The following is a 21,550-nucleotide window of genomic DNA, read 5'->3' as shown; positions in this document are numbered from 1 at the left end:
AAACTCCTGTAAGGGACATTTACAGCGCTCATAGTCAACAGAGCCCAGTAGTACCTGGTGCAGGGAAAATAGAATACGCGCACGGCAAGTGACATTTTGGCTGGCAGCGGACATGGCAGCTTTACCAGGGATATCGGGTCCCCCCATTTTTATGCCTGCCCCAGGCACGGCGAGGATCGCATGGCCACAATGGCGCAAGGGTTTTCTGCACTACATGAAAGCAGCTGGCGGAACAGCCTATTCCGGCGAGAGGAAGGTAGCATTGCTGTTGCATTTTTTGGGCTTCGAGGGCCAGAGAATTTTTGAAACTCTACCCCAACTTGCAAATGACGGAAGTGGGGATGAATTAAATGATTTCGAGTCCGCATTGGTGAGACTTGATAAGCATTTTAATCCAAAGAGGAGCACGATTTTGGAGAGGTACAATTTCCGGATGCGCACACAAGCCCAGAGTGAATCTGTTGAGGATTATGTGACTGCGTTGCGTCATCTGGCCCTTACATGCAAGTTTCAGGGAAATTTCGATGAACATATTCGTGATCAATTCATGACACATTGTAGGTCGAATAAGATAAGAGAGGAATTGTGGCTAAAGGATGAGCCAAGTTTAGATGAAGTACTGGATTTGGCAAAACGTGTGGAGCATTCCTTGGCATGTGTGGCCAAACTCTCCAAATCTGAAGGAGGGGAGCCCAAAGAAAATAAGCCGGAGGTATTGTCTGTGGCCGAGGGGAAGAACAAAAGGAGAGGAAAGAACAGATTGTCAGGGAGGAGTAATCCCAAAGAGAGGAAGAATCAAGAGTCGATGCAGAGATATGAGAAAAAAGATGATAAGAAGGACGAAAGGCTATGTTATCGGTGTGCTAGTGCAACACACTTTGCATCCTCTGTTGTATGTCCAGGTTGAAAGAGTATGTGCTCAAAATGCAAAAGGAGAGGGCATTTAGCATCATGCTGCAAGAACTACCAATTTGGACAGTCAGGCCAACGGAGAGTCCTATATGTGAATGAGGAAGAAGATGGGAGATCATCTGAAGACGAAGTTGTGGTGCCATTACAAAATGTTATTGTGAATACTGTTAATGTTGTTACAAATGGTGGGGATCCCGATGATTGTGAACGGCCCTATGCTGTGGTGACAGTGAATGGGCGTGAAGTATCAATGATGGCTGATTCAGGGTCAAAGATAACTTTAATATCCAGGGTTTCCTTTGAGTGCGAAATGAAAGGGGTAGTATCTGAGTTGTTAGAGCCCGATATAAAACCAGGAGGGTACAACCAAGATCGAATTGATTTATTGGGTTATGTATGGAGTAGATTTGAATTTAAGGGACACAGTTGTGATGGCAAAGTGTATGTTACTAGGAAGGGGCAATCTTTGTTAGGATGGAGAGAACAAAAGAATTTAGGGATCAGACTCGATCCCAATCACCCAGAGCAAGTACTGCAAATATCCGAAGTGTCTGTGTGTCACAACAGGTATATGTCGGATTTTGGGAAAGTATTCAATGAGAAGTTGGGAAGGACAAGAGGGTTTCAACATCAGATAACATTAAAAAGGGGCAGTATACCTGTCGTGGCGAAACTCAGACCAGTGCCTCTTGCTTTAAGGGAGAATGTGAGAAGGGAATTACAGAAGCTATTGGAGTCAGGTGTGATTGAGAGAGCTGGGGGGGTTGAATGGGTATCCCCAGTGGTAATTGTGAAGAAAAGTTCAGGAGACATAAGGTTGTGTGTTGATATGCGCGAATTGAATAAGTGTGTGTTAGTAGACAGACACCCGCTACCGAACATGGGTGAACTATTGACCATGGTGGGGGGAGGAAGATATTTTTCTAAGTTAGACATGACATCAGCTTATCATCAGGTCGAATTGGTGGAGGCATGTAGGAAGGTTACTGCTTTTGTGACGCATGAAGGTGTTTTTCAATTTAGGAGGATGCCGTTTGGGCTGGCGTCCGCTTCATCTGTATTTCAGAAGATCATGGATCGGTTGTTGAAGGGTCGTAAGGGAGTGTTCTGTTTTCAGGATGATGTGTTGGTGAGTGGTGTCACAATGGAAGAACATGACAGGAACCTACGGAAGGTTTTGAGGATATTTGAGGAGAGAGGTATTACTTTGAGAGGTGAGAAGTGTGTGTTTGCGGAGACGAAAGTGGATTATCTGGGACATGAAGTGTCGGGAGATGGAGTTAAGCCCAAGGAAGACATGGTGAATTCTATTAAGAGTTTCTATTAAGAGTATTGAGAAACCGAAAAGCAAGAATGAGCTACGCTCTTTTCTTGGGATGACAGAATTTTACCACAAATTTGTGATAAACTATGCTGACAAGGTACAGGAGATGAGAAAGATTCTTAAGAAGGGTGCCGATTTTGTATGGAATAGCCAGTGTGACATGGAGTTTAACAGGATAAAGGAAGAAATAAACATGGCCAGTCCATTAGGATGCTTTGACACGAGGAAGCTAACCATAATCACAGTAGATGTGAGTGAAAGCGGACTGGGAGCTGTGTTATCCCAGAAGCAAGAAGATGGTTCTGAAGAGGTAATTGCCCATGCCTCGAGGGGCCTCAAGGGAGCGGAGTTAAGATATTCTGTATTAGAAAAGCAGGCACTGGCATGTTTTTGGGCTGTGGAACGATTCAGAAATTTTGTGTGGGGAGTGGAGTTTGTGATACGAATGGATCATAAACCCTTAAAAGCAATTTTTGAAAATAAAGGCCTTGACAAAGTTTCTCGGAGAGTGGCAGGCTGGGTTACCAGGATGCAAACACATTGTTTTAGGATGGAGGTCATACCCGGTAGGGAGAATGTTTTGGCGGACAGTTTATCTAGGATAAGGGTGGCAGGTCCCGAAAGTATGGAGAGTGAGGAGATGGAGTTAGTGTTTGTCAACACTGACGGTATTGTGTCCAAGCAGGAGTGGTTGGACGAAGTGGAAAGAGACAATATCATAAGGAGGGTGATTACATATGTTGAATCTACAGCTTGGCCCAATAAGGTGGAATTGGCGGAAGAAATGAAGCCATATTGGGAGGTGAAGGATGAATTGTCCGTTAGTGATCATATTTTGTTCAGATGGGGTAGGGCAGTGGTCCCGATAGGATTAAGGAAGAAGGTGGTTGATCTAGCACATAGCGGTCATATAGGGATAACCAAGACCAAAGGGGTATTAAGAGAAGATTATTGGTGGCCGGGTTTTGACAAAGAGGTGGAAAGTTGTCTGGCAAATTGCCAGTTTTGTGTTAAGAGTGGAAAGGGAGTGGTGGCCAGAAAACAACCATTAGTGGATGTCGGTCTTCCGTCCAGGATATGGTGTGATATTGACATGGACATACTTGGTCCCGTGGAACTTGGTTATGCCCGTGGTAAGTATATTGTTCTGGTGGTGGATCTATTTTCCAGATGGGTAGACTTTAAGATAGTGAGGGACATCACGGGTGAGTGTATGATAAAGGTTCTACAGGAGATTTTTGCAAGTGAGGGTTTGCCTGAGACTGTATTGACCGACAATGGTCCCCAGTTTATTGGAGAAAGATTCTCTAACTATTTGAGGAAGTGTGGAGTTGGTCACAAAAGGACTTCATTGTACCATCCCGAGTCAAATGGTGTAGTTGAGAGAATGAATAGGTGTGTGATGGAGAGTGTGCGTATGGGAGAAGAATGTGGTTTAGATAAGGTAGCCTTGATACAGAATAGGATGTGGGCTTTGAGGATGGCACCACATTCTACAACTGGTCTATGCCCGTTTGAGCTCATGAGGGGAAGGAAGCCATACTCTATGGCTTGTCTGCCATGTCTAGGAAGATGTAGGGAGACCGATCTTGTTGTGGACGAAGTGAGAAGATCATTAGTGAGGAAGAAGTCAGAGTGGGTCAAACGTGAGAATTTGAGGAGAGGAAAGAAGGAGTTACGTGTGGAGTTTGGTGACTGGGTCAGGATAAAGAGAGGAGTGATAAGGAGGAAAGGTGAGCCCCTTTATTCGGATCCTGTCAGAGTGGTGGCAGTCATGAAAGGGGCAGTGCGAGTTGCTGGTGGGCAAGTGTGGAATAAAAATAGAGTTGCCTCTGTGAAGAGAGGCCACACGTGAGAGTCATGTGTGGGCAATGCCCAGGAGAGGAACCTGGGGATGGTAACTGAGCCATTCATGGCAGTTTGTTTTAAAACCAGTTTTATGAAAAGTGAACTAATCTGATGATATATATAAAAAAAATAAAATAAAAAAAAAGAGAAAAGGGGGAAGATGTGTTATGTTGCTTCTTCTTAGGGGAGGAGTTCTTCCTATATGAAAGGTAATGCAAGAAACCTCTAGTGTGAAAGAGCTATGCATTATGATGTCATGGAATGTTGGTGCAGGTTTCTTGTTATAGTTCGAGGATTGACAGTTGGAGGAGAGAGCTGAAGGGAAGGGAGCCCATGAGATGTGGGGTCTTCTTTTCTTACTTATATACTTAATAAACCTATATTACAAGCTTACCTGCCTCCGTCGCATCTTCATAACAACTTGTAGTAGTGTGGGGGCAAGGACGGGGGCGAATGCTTTATAGAACTCACCTATCAGACTGTCTGGGCCGGGGGCCTTGGTGTTCGGGAGCTCTTTTATTGTTTGAAGGATTTCCTCTAACGTGATGGGTTGTTTCAGTGGTTCTCTTAGTGTGTCGTTTACTCAGTAGAGTTCAATGTCATTCAAGTATCTGGTAAGTTCTTCTGGACTAGCGGTGAATTTAGACTGGTACAGTTTTTGGTAGAAGATACAGAAAGTTTCCGCGATTTCCTTGTCCGTGTGGACGAGGGTGCCAAGGGGGTCTCTTATGTGTTCTATCGCCGGGGGCTTTCTGTCGGCTGCTATCAGTCTTGCGAGAAGGGCACCCGATTTCTGCCCCTCTCCATACTGCCGGATACAGTGGCCGTGTGATAGGAATTTTATTTTGTGGTCTGCTGCCGCCCTGAATTTGTCCAGTTCTTTTTTCAGCTCTGCCGTTGTGTGTGGGTCAGTTGATGCGGAGTGTTTTGCCGTTCAAGTACTTCTAGGAGGGTTTCACTTTGAGTAAGTTCTTGTCTGATGTGTTTCAGCATTGCGTGTTCTTTTGTTATGCATACTCCTCTGAGGTAACATTTCAGAGCTTCCCAGAGCGTTCCAACAGACGATACAGATCCCCGGTTGAGTTCGAGAAAAGAAATAATCTCTGTACAGAGCTCGTCTGCAAACACTTGGTCCTGTAGCGCTCCCGGTTTGAATCACCAGTGACGTCTCCCCTCCAATGGGTCTGGTGGGGTGCATTCAAGAGTGACTGCCGAGTGATCCGATATTGTTCTTGGGAGGATATTGCATTGGTTCCATTGTAGATGGCTACTGGTGGACACCAGGAAGTAGTCAAGGCGTGAACTTGTTTTATGGACCCAGGAATGAAACGTGAAGTCTCGGGTGTCTCCATGTTGACGTTTCCAGGCGTCTTTCAGGCCGTATGCCTTGCAGATTTCTTGAATTTGTGGTGCTGCCTTGGGGATCGGTGTTGCTGTTGCCTGGGATTTATCTTTGGTGGGATCCAGTGTGGTGTTCAGGTCACCGCCCCAGATAATTGTTGCTGATTCTGATCCCGCTAGATGCAACATTACCCAGTCATAGTTGTTTGCCCCATCTGTGTTTAGGCCGTAGGAGTTTACAATGATGACCTCTGTACCTTCCAGGATCCCATGTACGAGAACCGCTCTGCCTTCTGTGTCCTTACTGGATGCAAGTACTTTGAATTTCAGTGTTTTGTTTATCATGATGGCTACCCCTCTGGCGTATGAGGAGTATGACGAAAAGTATCTATGGCATCCCCACACTTGTGCCCAGCGATTCTCCGTCTCAGGGAGGAGGAGAGTTTCTTGGATCAGTGCGATATCCACTTTGTGTCTCCGGAGATATTGGGTTACCTTTCTTGTTTTAGCTGCGTTATTGCCCCCTCCCTAATGTTCCAGGTGGCAGGCCTGAATGTGCTGGGCTAACGGCTTGTTTGCTTTGCGTTTGTGCGGTGTTAATATTGACCGTATTGTACCGCTGTTTAGTGAATTGGGGTATGGTAGCCGGTACCTTCTGGCCACAAGCTTCTGTGGTGCGTTCGTCGGGAGATAGCGGAGGCGAGCGGCGTGGTGTGGACCTGTTGCTGGCGCATTTCCTGAACTTCAAACAGCTTCCCTTCCCGGAACAGACAACCCCCAACAAGACTGTCTGCTTTCCCCACCCTGTTCCCCAAAACAAAAATGAAGCTGCGCTTGGGATGCTAGTGTCCTTCCAAGGTCCAGAGCACCCTATGCCCTATTCCCACTTTTGTGAATTTCCAGGAAGACAATTTTGTGGTCTGAGGCAGTTGTTGGGGCACTGGAAAAGGAATCGCGGTGGATCCCTTCCCACCCTATCTCATATGGGGGGTCTTGGATTGTTGACAGCTGGTCGGCGGCCCAGACTGAAGGAGTTAACCTCTTCAGGCGTGCTGAAGAATTGGGGCTTTCCATCGTGCTGGATCTGGAGTTTGGCTGGGTATAACATGGAGTATAGCACTTGATTTTTCTGTAGCCGCCGGTGAAAGTTTTGCGTTACACCTGGACCGTTGGGGAGAAGTCAGGGAAGAACTGTATGTTGTCTCTATTCGTAGTTCAGAGCTCCTTTCTCCCTTGCCAGGCGGAGAATCATGTTGCAGTCTTTGAAATTAAGGAGTTTGGCATGATTGGGCGGGGGGCCGCACCAGGGATGGGGCGGGTGGGGGGGCCCTGTGGGACATCTCCACCATGAACATATTTGACAGGGCAGAGTCCCCAAACATATTTTGGCAGGCGGTTTCAACAAAGTCTTTTCCATTTGAGCGTGGAGTTGTGTTCTCTTACCCCGATGATCCTAATGTTATTGCGGCAGGAGCGCCCTTCGAGATCCTCATTTTTGGCTATCACGGCCTTCACTTGGGATTCTAGTGTTGACACCCTTGTTTCCAGAGAGTGTGTGTTGTCATCCAGGTCGGAGATCCTCTGTTCGGCAGTGTCCAGCCTGTCTCCATGCTTATCTAAGCAATGTTGTATCTGATCCATCTGATCCACTTTTGTAGATAGGGTGTCGAGTTTGCTGTGTTGCTGACACTGGTTTTTAGTTCAAGGAGGATTCCCCTAATGTCTATGGCTTGATCGGCTCCGGTGTCGTGGGCCATTGTCGCCTCAGGGATGTCCGGCTGGGCGTTTGGTTTGGGGGTCTTGACCACGGCTCCCGCTTCAAACGTTAATTTCCTCTGAGATTTGTCGGATTTTCACATCCTCGGGGGCTTGCCGTCTAATGTCTGCTTATTCACCCTTGTTTGTCCTACCCTGTGCGTTGATGGTGGTCAAGCGGGGCCAACCCAGTGGATGTCACTTGCTACGGAAGTCATAGGTGGGCCTTGGTCCTCGGCGATCCCCACCGGACCCCGACTGTGGAGGCTTCGCTTTGAGGTCGTTGTACATAGGTGGATACACAAACCGGGCTGCATTGGTTATCGGCCGGAGGACTGCCCGCGTGGTGCTTGCTGCGATGTCGAGAGTCTCCGGTGACAGTCTGCAGGCCAGAGGCCACTGGCCGCTATATTGTTCTAAAGAGAATTCTGGGTGTTTCTAAATCTGCCATATTGACAAGACCTAATAATTGTGGGGGGGTATTAAACCTGGGGTAAAAATTCAGTTTGAAGACATAGATTCTTCCTTACTGGAGAAAATGACCAAAGGACTGTAGGTGCAAGAACATTTGCATGAGGTAACGTGATTATCTGGCTTAAGAGCTATCCTCAGGGTTATTGACAAGGAGACTTGGTATCTCAGCCTCACCAGGACAAATGTGATGGATAAACAGTTGGCTAACGGTGCACATGCTTTTGATTATTTTGGCAAACAACTGTCTTATGTGAAAGATCTTGATGATTTTCATATAAATGGACTACTGATAATGCACATTTGAATATTGTATTTTTTTACACACTGTGTTTGTCAACCTCTGAAATAAAGCATTTACAATAATCGCCCTGCTAAAAGACAGAAGACACAAATAGCATTTAAAAAATAAATGAGTTTGGAATTGTTAGAAAGCAAGAGCACAGGGACAGCTGAACATATAGAGCCCAAGTGTTTCAGAGATGTATGGACTGCAGCTCACCTTTTGGGCAGCGTAGTGATATTTGCCGATGTTCTCTGGGGATATAGTGTTCTTCATCATGATTACACACCTGGGGGTGAAGGAATCAATGTTCAAAGACAGAAGCATTGAAGACAAAGGAAAAAGGGGCAACATCACAGGCAAATAAATGGGACAGCAGCATAGGCCGAAAAAGCAGTGTAGGCAGGCCTGGGGGGAACATTGCAGGCAGAAGAGAAGACATAAAGAGGTTGTCACAGACCGAAGACGGACATCACATGCAAACGAGACAGGGTACTGATGAGAAGGAAAAGGTACTTACCTGTAGCAATGGTTCTCGAGGATGGATATCCTTTCCAAGTCACATACAGCTAGAGGCCTTCCCCACAGATAGGAAACACGTTGAACACTGCCTTTTTAAATACATGCTTTAAAGCACTTTATTTTTTGAAACATGGATATAGCCGTCATTCAAGGTAAGTTACATTTTATTCTAAACCAAAGGATCTGGTATGCTGTTAGAATCGATTAACAATCAGTACTGACCTAATGAAGGAAGGGCAAAAGGATTATCAATATAAAATGTTTAAAGTGGCGGCTAAAAGGTGTCACAAGCCTACACAGAAGTTGATTGAAACTCGACAAGTCAAGCAACACTAACCAGATTCATTTTGGGCAACCTCCACCAAAGACACAAAGCACACTTCCTACCATTTATTTCTGAACACATATATATCTAAAAATGTATCTGTGACAATTACAAAGAGATCAAAACAATACCTGCAGTGTCTCAGGAGGGCGCCTTGAACCTAATGATGGTTATGTGGAAAAGGATTGGCTGAGCCACCAGTCAGAAAAGACCAGGAAATTGCATGGCTAACAAAGATAGCTTCAAACAGTGGAAATTACAGCCTTTTTCTAAATGTTTGTGAATAGTTCAGCAGAATCAAGTTTCCACATTGCAGAGCTGTGAGATGAAATGCTTTTATATATGTCTGACAAGGCAAGCATTCCATAAGCCAGTGTCTCTATTTGAGTCATCTCCAGGGAGATGTCCATAGTTACGTCAATGAACTACCCTGAAGCCCAATGTCCACATAACAATCATCACATTGTGATACCAAATCATTACCACATTATCACTGTAGTGAATAACACACACAACTGACATCGGTTCGCTTCTTCTAAATTCGTAACTTGTGTGCACCAAACACATGGCTTTCCTCATGCACAGCCGTGTACTGTAATTCCAGTGGGGCCTCAATATTGGCAGATGTGCTTTCTCAAAGAATAGTACCACTACAGGAGTTAGTCATTACCCATTCTGCTTGGCAAGGCTGACAGAAGGCATGTACATAAAGGCCACCTTATGAAATGTAGCCTTAATAGTGACTCTGTGGCTGTGAACCCATATGACTGCCTCCTTCATCGCTTGATGGGTACTTGCTCTTGCAGAAGCATTGACATTCTACATATCGTTTTCATGGTACATGCCTCTGAAGAGTCACAGACATTGCTTTGGACCTAGTGCAATGTGCATGAAGTCTCTTGAAGCCCAGAGCTGCATGCACAATGTAAATGATACAATGCAAGGCACAATCCACTTAGCAATAGCGGCATCAGCCGTTGTAAACCCAGGGTACACAACAGCATGAGCAACAAAAAACATCAGACATACAAGATCATGCTCAGTCTAAATGAAACTTTAAAATCCTAGCCAAATCCAGGATATGCAGAGACCCCTCACCCAGAGAATTATGTAGTGTAGGCCGGAGACTGAGAGGACTTTCCTCATTCAAAGCAAATCTCATTAAACTTTAGGGGTGAATTAAGAAACATTCTTTAACATAAGCTTATGTAGAGAAACCCTCAACGCTCACACCAGAAAAAAATACAACCTACTAGGAAAAAAGACCCAGCACACCTCTTGCAAGGAGAACAACATTGTATTTCCACAAAAACAGAAATGCACCAGCAAAGTACTCAGCTGCCACAGAACCTTCTGGCAGAAACAGTATGAGCAACACTTTATGAAGGCACACAGCATCATCAGTGACGTAAATTACATAATGTACAAATCCAAATGGCTGGTTGGTGTGACCCAATTCATAGGCTACCTGCTCCATAGGGGATGCCAGGCCATTGGTTCCAGCCCCTTCTGTCCTTCTTCTTCCATGTGGACTCCTCCTTGCGCGTCATCAGACATGAAGCTACACTTAATTGGTTGCTAGGCGAAGACAAACAATGCAGGCTCTATCTCTAACATGATGTGCATCTGGTACTGAAGACAAGGGCTAAGAGGATACTTCGAGGCCATTGCATCGCACACGCTAACTCGATTCCAGACACGTCAGCGCCCATCCAAAGTTCCCCATCCTTGATGCTCTTTTACCCGTCCCGCCACCTCGCAGCACAAATCACATGCCCTATGGTGAAGGCAACTGGTCCCTGTTTTCTGATCTTTCCTGCTTTCCTGATTGATTGGGGGGGGTCTAACAGTTTCATGGTTGGTGGTCTGGGACTGACTGGTACCTTGGAATGTTGGGGGTCTTGGAGCGGCAGCTTTTGGGTGCAATTATTTAGAGCTGAGACAGGCAAGGTCTGAGGCTCGTGCCCTCCTTCTTGTGGGATCGATTTTCGTGGCCTTGCATGGCACATTCCTTCTGGGATACGAAATGTTGGCAACATGAAACAATGAAGGGTGTATGAATCTCTGCAGCTCTGGACTTTCTCACCAGTGCCCTAGGTACGTGGGTGGCTCGGGCTTGCAGGCCTGGCTGCAGTGCAAAGTTAGGCCTCGATTCCAATATGGCTGATACTATCTAAGATTAGCATTGGGTTCCTCATGTTCGCTAGAACAAAAACATCCCCCGTCCTCCCCGCACTATGGCTCTTGCCACCACCTCCCTCCCGTCTGTCCCCTCCCCGAGTCCCTACTGCACACTTCCAGGCCTCTGCCTCATGCGAAAGGGCTGGGGGGCCTGGGACAATCGCCCCTCTTACCAACATTCCCCCTTTCATTAATACTACATTAACAAACCCCCATGTGGGCCCCTCGTCCTTCTCACCCCTTCTCTCTCTTTCCAATCGTTCAGCTTCCAAATATAGAGGTGGCCCTCGCTTTGGTACCCATGCCTTACATACAGACCGTAAACCTTCCCCTGCCTGTGCATATTGCTCAAGGGTAAATGTCATGTATATACATCCTACATCCCCTGCTAAATCTACCCAGTGTTCTGTGCAGTTCTCAGGGTCAGGTGGGGAAACTCTGGTGGCATCTGGGGGGTGAAGACGTTGCTCTATCGCAACCATGCGTGGCTTGTTTGGATCGTCAATCTGAACTGCGCTGTCTTTTGTACCACAATTGCCTTCTGTACCCCAATTGAAACCATCATCATTGCGCTCCTAGGCACTGCTTTAGCACAGCATTGAAGTCTGAGTTGGCAGGTGCGGAAGTTCACCAACACGAACACCGTCACAGAAACCAGCATCTTCACGATGGCCCCCATCCAGGATGGCGTCCATAAAAACGGTTATCGAGCCAATCAGTCTCTTGTAGTCCAACTTCTGTTTGCACCTGATTGCTGAGGACATGCAGGGCCCCCATTATATTGGTAAGGGACCTTTTCTCTGCATCATTAGGAGGTACCTATGTGCAACATAAATCGCCAATCTCCTTGTAGACCCCTCCCTCTATGGCCGTGAGGTGGTCCAACAAGTAACGATTCTGCAACGTCATCAGCCGGATTGCACACATTACCATCTTAATCGGTTGGAGGTCCTGTTCAGTGTCATTGGCCAGCTGGATCACCTCGCACAGCACAATTTGCAGCCATTTGGCATTCGTAGAGTTCTGCACTCCTGGTAATAGTAAGGAGGCAAAACATTGTTCTTCTTTGCTGTAGAGTCTATATTGATCTGGTATTCCTTCAAGCAATTTCAAACAGTCTTGCGATAGATAGTTCGACCTTCTTGTTAAAAAGCAGGTTCCAGGCTCTTTAAGATTTCTTCAGGTAAGTTTATTTCCAAGTTCTTAGTTACATATCCACATGAAGACATAAAGGACATAAGCTGTGACAACACCGGCTCCCATCACCCAGGGCCAGCCAGCTGTAACTGCCTCTACACAGAACACTGACTCAGAATATTCCATCATCCACACATAAACATTCCACATGACATCTCAAGCTACCTCACCTCAGACAGGCACAATACAACACACCTCCCTCCTTTACTAAACCATACATGCACAGAACAAGTCACATACCAGAACAACACAACTACCACCTACCAAGATATACGCACAAGTAACACTCAACTGGCAGACAGACACTTCCACGGCCAAACCCAACCATCAAAACATCACACCCTGACAAACTACATTCCATGTACCAATAACAAAAATACTGTCATCCATCTGCCTGTTCCTGCCACAAACAAGCAACTGGGCTCTCACCCCAGGACCTGGCCAACCCTGAAACTGGGCTACTTCACCTACATTCCTGAACAACCACAAGACTGCTACACCTCCTACCACCTGCCCCCGCCTACAACAACACGGGTGTCCAGGCTGCCACCCTGGAGCCCCAGCAGGCCTCTAGACTGCCACTCTAGAGAACTGAGACCTCAAAGACTCCAAAAAGACAATCACAACCTCACTCCAACAGGGATTCACAAAGTGGAAACATACAACATCACTGAGATCACAAACACCCATGGTCTTAATACCATGCTCATTACACCAGACCAGGATGTACAAGCCTTACAAACACATTGGGAGCGGTGGCCACGCACTCCCAATGCCAACATCAATGACTGGTAAAACTAAACGGTCTTATAGCAAGGAAAACATCCTGACCCAAAACAAGCTGCTGAACCCATGGATACAACTAAATCCACAATAAATACCACAAGTAACATAGAAAACAATTTACTCATCATCTGAGGACTTACCACACTCAATACTGACGGGTCATTACCAGGCGTCCCCAGCTACCCCTTTACCACCAGCTACCTACTGTCCAATGTGATGAGAAGGATAAAAAAAAACCCTAGAGGAGGCGCTCCCTCCCTCACAGAACAACCTCATCGCTGTTCAACCTTTACCGTAATCAGGTAACCCCTATAACCAGACCAATACCCTCACATGAAATTAGAAAATCCTAACATCCGTAATTGAAAGAGTCGAGGCGCTACCTCTCTCTAGAACAATCGCATGGGTGTTCAACTTTTACCACGACAGGTAACTACCCAAACCAAACCAAAACAATGTAAGGAAAACTATATCCCCCACTGACATTACCCAAACAATTGAAACCATGCATTTCACACTGCAACACTTCCATGCTGAATGTGAGTTCACCCAATACCCAACACTCACTGACTCTCTCCAACCTATCTGAGTCAGATTCATCATAACATGCATTCCAAAGTCATAGAATGCTGCAACCATATGCTGTCAACAATACATAAACCGCATTGAAAACATTTGCGTTGTGCACATTTGAATACAAAACCAGGTTGCTCATAGTAAGTAAAATCCCCAAAACTAACACTTTTATGAACTAAAACGTCATAGCCATTTGCAGGCTCTTAAGCGAACCTATGAGTCCATAGCCGTTTACACAGGCTCTACTGACATGTGCAATATAGCTGAAAATCCTCAAAATGATTAAAGCTATCACAATCATACACATACCACCCATTTTACACTAACAGCAACGATTTATGCACATTAGTGTCCATGTGCCATGGTTCTTGGCATTCGAAAACTGCAATTCCTCAAAAGAATTATGCTAAATACACTACAATACAGCATATTACCACACTATATTGTCACTGTTTCACTTACTCATTTACATAACAGAACAGCGCCGTTTAAGATGCATGTATATCTTCTATAAACACAAACTCATTTGCATCCTCGCAGTGCCCCCATTCTACAGATTCACAGCGCACAAAGGCACGCACCATCCTGTACATGCAAAATGCTCCGTCAGTTTTAAATAGGTATATAAAAGTTCCAAACTACCCAACATTATGGCTGTTACTCTCTGCACAAGCCTATACCCCACCATAATGTCGTGACCTAAAAATGTCACCTTATTTGTTGGCCGCTACCTGTGGCCTCACTAACTGAGACGGAGCGGCATGCCAGCATCACAATCCGCTGAAAATGTCTCTTTTGTCAAGCAGAGACCACAGCATTTGGCACCTAAACAAACCATGTCTCTTGGATCCGATTTGTATCATAGGGTTCCCATGTTCTAAGCATTGCTCATTCCTGCCTTAAAATAGCTGGACACATATTTTGCTTCCTTCCTTCTAAGACACATGTCTTGCCAAACGTCAGATTCCTTAAAGTACTTTCCCTTTTACATCCTCAGGGAAAACAGCACTTATAATTCGAAGCTCTAACAATAGCACATTCCAAAGAACATTCTACGCTTCACCATCTCCCCCTGCTGCATGTGTGACATAATCAGTCACTACTGCTCAGCAGGGCTATGCAGAGCTTCATAGGCCAACGGTCGTTCACTTCCCAGGAGACCTCGCCACGAAAGGCTCATAAATCACCAGAGTTTCAGACAGCCAAAAACATGATGTGCACGATAAGCACAGTACGGTGCTGCCAGGCTCCCATAACTTCAAAGCCTGCAATTATCTTGTGAGAAGGACAGCGTTTAAAACAACAGATTCCCATTGCTATGAGTGCAAAAGAGATGGGAGTGACGTGTAGTCAGGCAAACAGTCCTCCTTGTTCATGTCAAATTCACATCCATTTCCCAAACACAGAGCAACGTCTCTTTCTTTCTATTGCCATTCTAACTGAAAAAAATAAAAAAAACGTAGAGTAGCATCACATTCCTCCCAGTGGGCTAGCTCTTCATTACATCTCACGGAGGACCAGGGTACAGCGTTTGCTTTCAACATCAATTTCCCAGTATTGCCAGTATTATCTTTCACCTGCTGGTCCAGCTCCATCTCCAGCCCCCAGGGCAGAGCTCTGCCTCCTACTTAGGAGCTGCCCATCCAAAAAGGGGCCTCTTTCTTGGACTTCCCCTGAACCCTGGGACGCAGGCGTCCTTCCTGCTCCTGGAGATGATCCCTCTGCAATGGGGCCCAATTCCTGTTCCTGCCCCTGCGCTCTGGGGAGCCATGTCAGGGCTTCTCCCTGAAGACTCCCAAGGCCCAGCTTGCCCGCTACTTATGTGCGCTGATCCCACCAAAGATGGGGCTTTAATCCTCCAGCTCCCCCTGCACCCTGGGTGATGGGACTTACAGTTTTTGGGGCGGTGTTGTCCTTCTCCAGAAGCTTGTCCTTCCTGCACCCCCCGCAGCAGGGTCCTCAGTCCATCAGCTGGGGGCACGTAGGTTACCAAAGACCGACTCATCGCCATTGTGAAAAAGCAGGTTCCAGGCTCTTTAAGATTTCTTCAGGTAAGTTTATTTCCAAGTTCTTAGTTACATATCCACATGAAGACATAAAGGACATAAGCTGTGACAACACCGGCTCCCATCACCCAGGGCCAGCCAGCTGTAACCGCCTCTACACAGAACACTGACTCAGAATATTCCATCATCCACACATAAACATTCCACATGACATCTCAAGCTACCTCGCCTCAGACAGGCACAATACAACACATCTCCTCCTCAGCAATTTATCTTTTTCCTCCTTTTCTGCAGGATACAGAATATGGGCTTCTGCCGTGGTACTGTGGTAGGGATGTCGGACACTGGTGCAGATGTTGGGGCTGACATGCCACCTGGTCCCACTATCAAATGTTCTTGAGGGACCACCAGGAGTGCTGAGTGTAGCAAGGCCTGCGAGCAGGTGACCCTCCATGATGGAGGGAGGGATAGGAATGCCTGCTGGCCACACACCCAGTATTTGTCCATCCCAGCTGCTGTCCCTTTCTTGAGATCTGGGATGTATAATGCTTTATTGCACCCACTGTTGGTCCCCACAAAGACGCTTCCTTCATTGTATAAACACAGTTTGTATTCTTCCTGCTTTTGTACTTTCACTGGTTTTTCCATTGCCTTGATCCAAGTGAGTTTCGCTACTTGCTCATTTCAGTAGCCGCTACATACTGTGTTTACTTTTTCAATCACTTCTCCTCCAAATCCTACCAGTCCACCTGCTATACAGCTCATGGTAGTTTATTGCCATCCTCTTGCCACAAACCTCATACCTTCCAATTTTAGATAGGGTCTTTGCAGGCACTGTATACTTTGGGAATTTTGGACACATTGCTGTTGATCAGGGTCCATTACTTCGAGTTGCACGCTTCGTGCCTGGGAAGTGCTTCCCAACCTGAACAAGGTCTGATGGAGTAAAAATTGAGCCTCCAAAATCAGAATTTCCTGTGGAATTAATACCTTGGGGGCCACTAACGGCTTTGGAACCAATGAACACAAGTAACAACTTCCATTTACTTTCGATTTCCCCACTGAGCTCATGTCTGCATACCAGCTATTACATAACTCTGGATGGGGTACATCTTCTATTGTATCTAACCCATGTCCATGGTACTGATCATAATTGGCCCTTCTAGCTTGTCTTTTAAAATGTTTCGGGCCTCTAGAATGTGAAACACTAGTAAAGAAATGTATCATTTGCTTCTATGTTAGAAAACACAATAGGAAATAATGATAAAATGAGTACTTTTGCGAAATTGTCATATGTTGCTGGGTGACACGCATATGATTAGCAGATGCATTAGGTTGTATATCGTGGACAGCAGCCCGGTATTATTAGTTTCAAACACATTTGCAACATTGTTATGTATGAAAGATCCTAAAGAGCCATTAGTAAAAGATCCATTAGTAATAGTTGTGTTTCTTATCCTCCCTTTTTATATAAACACCTCATATAAAACTACACCCTGAATATATTCCTAATCCAAACATAGAATTAGCAAATATACCAGCTACCCAATGCATTACACATATGTATGTGGGGGAAAACACTGTTATAAGAGAATCTTTCTGAAAACGAGAATGTTGCTTTTTATAGATGGAGTTGTTGGACCCATGTACATGCATTGCGAGGTAAATAGATGAGAGAGAGACAATAGAGAGGGAAACAATGGGGAGACAGAGAGAGAGAGAGAGAGAGAGAGAGAGGGAGAGAAAGAGAGAGAGAGTACTCTTAGTGCAAACAATGCATAGCAGCATTTTTATTTATCACAGAGGTAGGCTCGTTGTAGTCAAAAACACCTTAGGAAGACAACAGCAGTCACTCTGCAGCTACACCTGGTTCTCTAGAATTTTTACCAGGAGAAGAGTTTTAATTGGCAGGCACTTAACATGTGTTTAGTACTTTACTGAGTTTGGGCGGGGAGTGTGACTTCGGGTGCCTTGGGAAAATCGGATAAATGCAGCCAGTACCATAATTCATGAACATTTACTGCAAGAGGAGTAGCATTGATGACCTCAAAGGGGCTGTTATATCTAGGCTCACTCCACCGGCAATTTCTTACAAAGACATGGTTGCCAGGGAAAAGCTGGAGAGGAGGCGACTTGGGTGGAGTATCAGATGCAGCACTGGTCGTCTCTTCAGTCCTTGGCGGTGCGATCTGTTAGGAGATACATTTCATGGCTGTGGATAGGCCCCACAAGTAGCTATGAAATTCTTCCCCTAAATCAGATGCTCTTCTAATTGGATATAGGGGCATGTGCATGTGTCGCCCCATTACCACCTCATGGGGTGATAAGGGATGATCCTTACAGGGCTGTTTACGCATGCTAAATAGAGCGAGAGGGAAGCAGTGCACCCAATTTTTCTTTAAGGTGGTGCAAAGCTTAGACAACCTGCTCTTCAGAAGACCATTTATCCTTTCCACATCCTTGTTGGCCTGGGAGTGGTAAATTGTACACATCCGATGCATAATGCCTAATAATGCAGTGATCTCTTTGAAGAGCTCATTGAAAAAGTGTGTGCCGTTGTTAGACCGTAAAACCTTGCACACGCCTCATTGAGGAAAGACCTCTCTGACCAAATATTTGGCAGTACATTTTCCATTAGGGTGTGCACAAGGACCAGCCTCCACCCACCATGAGAATGGTCACACAACAACTATTAGGTAGCATGATCCGTTACACCTTTCGGCCATGTACGCGTAGTCGATATATGTAACTCGTAGAATTTCCCAGGAGAGCGGGGCAGTGTACCTCGGATTATTCTTAGGGTAAAACCAGTACTGTAAGTCTGACACACAATACAGTTAACAACCATTTCAGTTACTGCCTCCTGCAGATTCGGGATAAACCGGTCCTCCAGTGTATCTGCAGTAATATGCTGTTTTGACAAATGGAATGGATGAGGCAACTGGTCAAATGCGACCTGTAGCAACGCTTGTGGCATAACTGCTCTGACCGATGTTTCTTGTCGCTGCAATAAATCTGCAGGGGACTGCTTGCACCTGTCAGGTTTCCTTCCCCTATTCAGGCTATTTTCCCTTATTCAAGTTTCTTTCCCATTATTTCTCTTTTATTATCCTTTTTAGATTAGCCTTGTGTGGGTGGGAAGTTTTCTATTGTAGTTGGTTGGGCCTTAACTTCCTGATTCAGAATCCTGGTTCTGACCCAAGGCAAAATGGAGTTTCACAGTGACAGCTCTGATTGGTTAGAAAACACTGCTGAACAACAATGAACATTCTAAACTGTCACTCTTTGCCTTTCATCATCTAAACCCAAGCTGAGAGGACGTGTGTAGTGGCTGCTCCTGCTTTAGACTTGGGCCTGGTGGATTTTATCCTTCAGGTGCTAGCAGTTGAGCGGCTACTTTCTTGGGGGTTTCAGGAGAAGTTATCAGCTGTCAGGAATGTGTTTTGAAGACAGGAAACTCTGAAGATCTTTAAGAAATCGTTCTGGAGATAAGTGACTTTGTTTAACTGCAGCTCTGTTTATCTTAAAGACATTTAAGTGAGAACTCGTAAAATTTTACCTTTGAATTTATATTTTTGAACTTTTTGAGTGCACTTTAAGTTTTGCGCGAGGTTAACGGGTGAACGCTATTTGTTAAACACGTACTACGTGTAATCTGAAACTAACCGTTGAAACTTTGCGCGTGCGAGGGAAATTTGCGCGTGTGTTTTCAAGCGCATTGTTTCGGAGTGAGAACTCTATTGCGCGTGTCTTTTCCAGCGCGTGTACTTCCAGGCTAGAGAATTCAACTGCGCGTGTGTTTTCCAGCGCGTGTGCTTTCTAGCGCGAGAATCTGTTTGCCGCGTGAGAAATCTATTGCGCGTGTGTTTTCCAGCGCGTGTGCTTCCTAGCGCGAGAATCTGTTCGCCACGTGAGAACTCTATTGCGCGTGTGTTTTCAAGCGTGTGTGCTTCTGCGCGAGAACTCAATTGTACGTGTGATTACCAGCGCGTGTGCTTTTTAACGCGTGAACTCGACCGCGTGTGAACTCTTTTGCGCGTGGGTTATAAGGCGCGTGTGAATAGGCGCGGGAATTCATCAGCGCAGGAGTTTACCAGCGCGTGTGTTATCTGCGCGTGAATCCGTTTGCGTGTGAATTCTGCTTCGCGTGTGTTTACAAGCACGTGTGTTTTCTGCGCGTGGACTTTTCTTACAGTGCGCGTGTTCTTCAACGCAGGAAGTTTTCAACGTGCGAATCTTCTGTATTGAGATTATCTGCGTGTGTGTTTAGCATGTGTTTCTTCAAGAATTCACAAACTCTATAGAATTGTATAAAGTTTGAAAACTAAAGAAAAGTTTGAAAGAAAAAGAAAGAAAAAATTAAAGACAATTTAACTGGACAATTAGTGAATTTTGGAAAAAAGGCAAAGAGCAAAACTTTCCAGGTTTGCCCAAATTAAGAAGTTGCTGTGAATTTCAAGAGTCTCAAGTAAGAGAGATTTTCAGCTTCTTTACAAGCTTCTCTAAGAAATTTCAAGAGAAGAACCAGGTATGATTCTTAATTGTTAGTTAAGGATTTAAAGTCTTTCCAACTCTAAAGGTTAAGTAAGTAATAAAAGGATTTGTATCTGCTTTTCTTTTATCCTCTGCAGGTTCAGCTTTGGTTAGCCTTGACGCAGTCAGCCTGGTGTTGTTTTGTTATCCACTTCCCCCTTTCCCTTTGGGGTGTAGTTTGCAGAGCTGAATTAATATCTAGTTCTGGGAATTACATTTCAGGGAGATTGTCGGGGGTTCAGCAGCTTCCGCGGACACAGGATCTCTCAGCCTGACAGTACCCCCTTTTCAACCGCAAGTCTTTCTCCTCCCCTTGGCGCTCGTCCCTGCAATTCAATTAGTTGTGCAATTGGTAAGAAATTGTAGGGGTCTGACAGTTGTTCTCTGCTTTGTGATACCAGTGGGTACTCAGAAACACTCAGCACCGGTAAATACACTCCTTGCTTGGCCACCACGTCTGTGGCAGCGTTATCGAGTGAGACCATGCCTGTATCGCTAGCATGGGCGTATCATTTCACCACCACTGTCAATGATGGTTAGGATAGTGAGACAATTAGTTTATCTAACAGTGCTGCATGTTGTACCGGGGACCCATTAGCCCTCATAAATCCCCTACTCTTCCACCGTGCCAGTCCTGCATGCACTGTGGTGGTGAAGTAGGCCGAATCAGAATAGATGGTGACGTGACACCCTTGAGACACCAGAAGCACCTCAATGAGCGCTATACGTTCTGCTGCTTGGGCCAATAGTGCAGGGGTAATCTCTTTTGCACCAATACCTCAGAGACCCTGTCCACTAGACAGACCACTGCCGCCACAATATGCCTAAAATCTATGCCCCGGTCACTAGTTGCTGACCAGTCAACTAAAAAGCACCCGTCCCCCCTCGAGTGGGCTATCTCTTGCCTTCGGGATGCCATCCTACTGCCCCTCAAGTGGTACACAATCATGTACTGCAAGATCTTCCTTGGTATGCTGTTGCATCAAAAGGTTGGCAGGATTTACAGTTTTACACCTCACAATATGAATGTTCGGGCTGGACAACACTCCAAAATGGCGAACACTCCATGCTCCACGTACAGTGATATAGAGCACCCCATGACAATTGTGGAGCTTTTCTCAATCGCAAATGCAGCTGCAGCAAGCGCTTGTGTCATGATCACTGCTTCCAAGGAGCCAGGACCAGCCCAACGTCCTTGGAAGCAGGCCCCTAACCTTAATCCTAGGCACCAGCCAGCCCCCACTGGGACCTTTTGGACCTTGTCCTGGCACCGGTGGCGCCAGGCTCATCAATGCCATCGGTCCCGGCACTGGAAGCGCCGGGCTCATAATATATATGAAGATGCTTGGGTGGACTTACCTGCAGCAGACCATGCTGCTTACTTACCAGTTGCATAGGAATCCTCAGTAAGCCGGAACTACTTTCTTACCTGGGTGGGGCAAGCTCCACTCCCTGGATACAACACTGGAACTCTTCTGGAACAGGAACTC

General features: G+C 45.8%; 1 protein-coding gene across 1 annotated transcript in view; it reads right to left on the bottom strand.

Annotated features, from left to right (window-relative positions):
* BTBD16 (BTB domain containing 16) overlaps window positions 1-21,550 on the bottom strand; it is a 1,066,677-nt gene that overhangs the window by 547,632 nt on the left and 497,495 nt on the right. The window contains exon 10 of the mRNA XM_069611979.1: window positions 8,154-8,223. Within this exon, the coding sequence (XP_069468080.1) occupies window positions 8,154-8,223 (70 nt within the window). The remainder of the gene's footprint in view (window positions 1-8,153; window positions 8,224-21,550) is intronic.

Source organism: Ambystoma mexicanum, chromosome 8, assembly GCF_040938575.1.
Source record: "Ambystoma mexicanum isolate Mex_15411 chromosome 8, UKY_AmexF1_1, whole genome shotgun sequence".
NCBI lineage: Eukaryota > Metazoa > Chordata > Amphibia > Caudata > Ambystomatidae > Ambystoma > Ambystoma mexicanum.
Note: the sequence above shows the minus strand (reverse complement) of the source record. Positions and strands in the feature narration are given on the sequence as shown.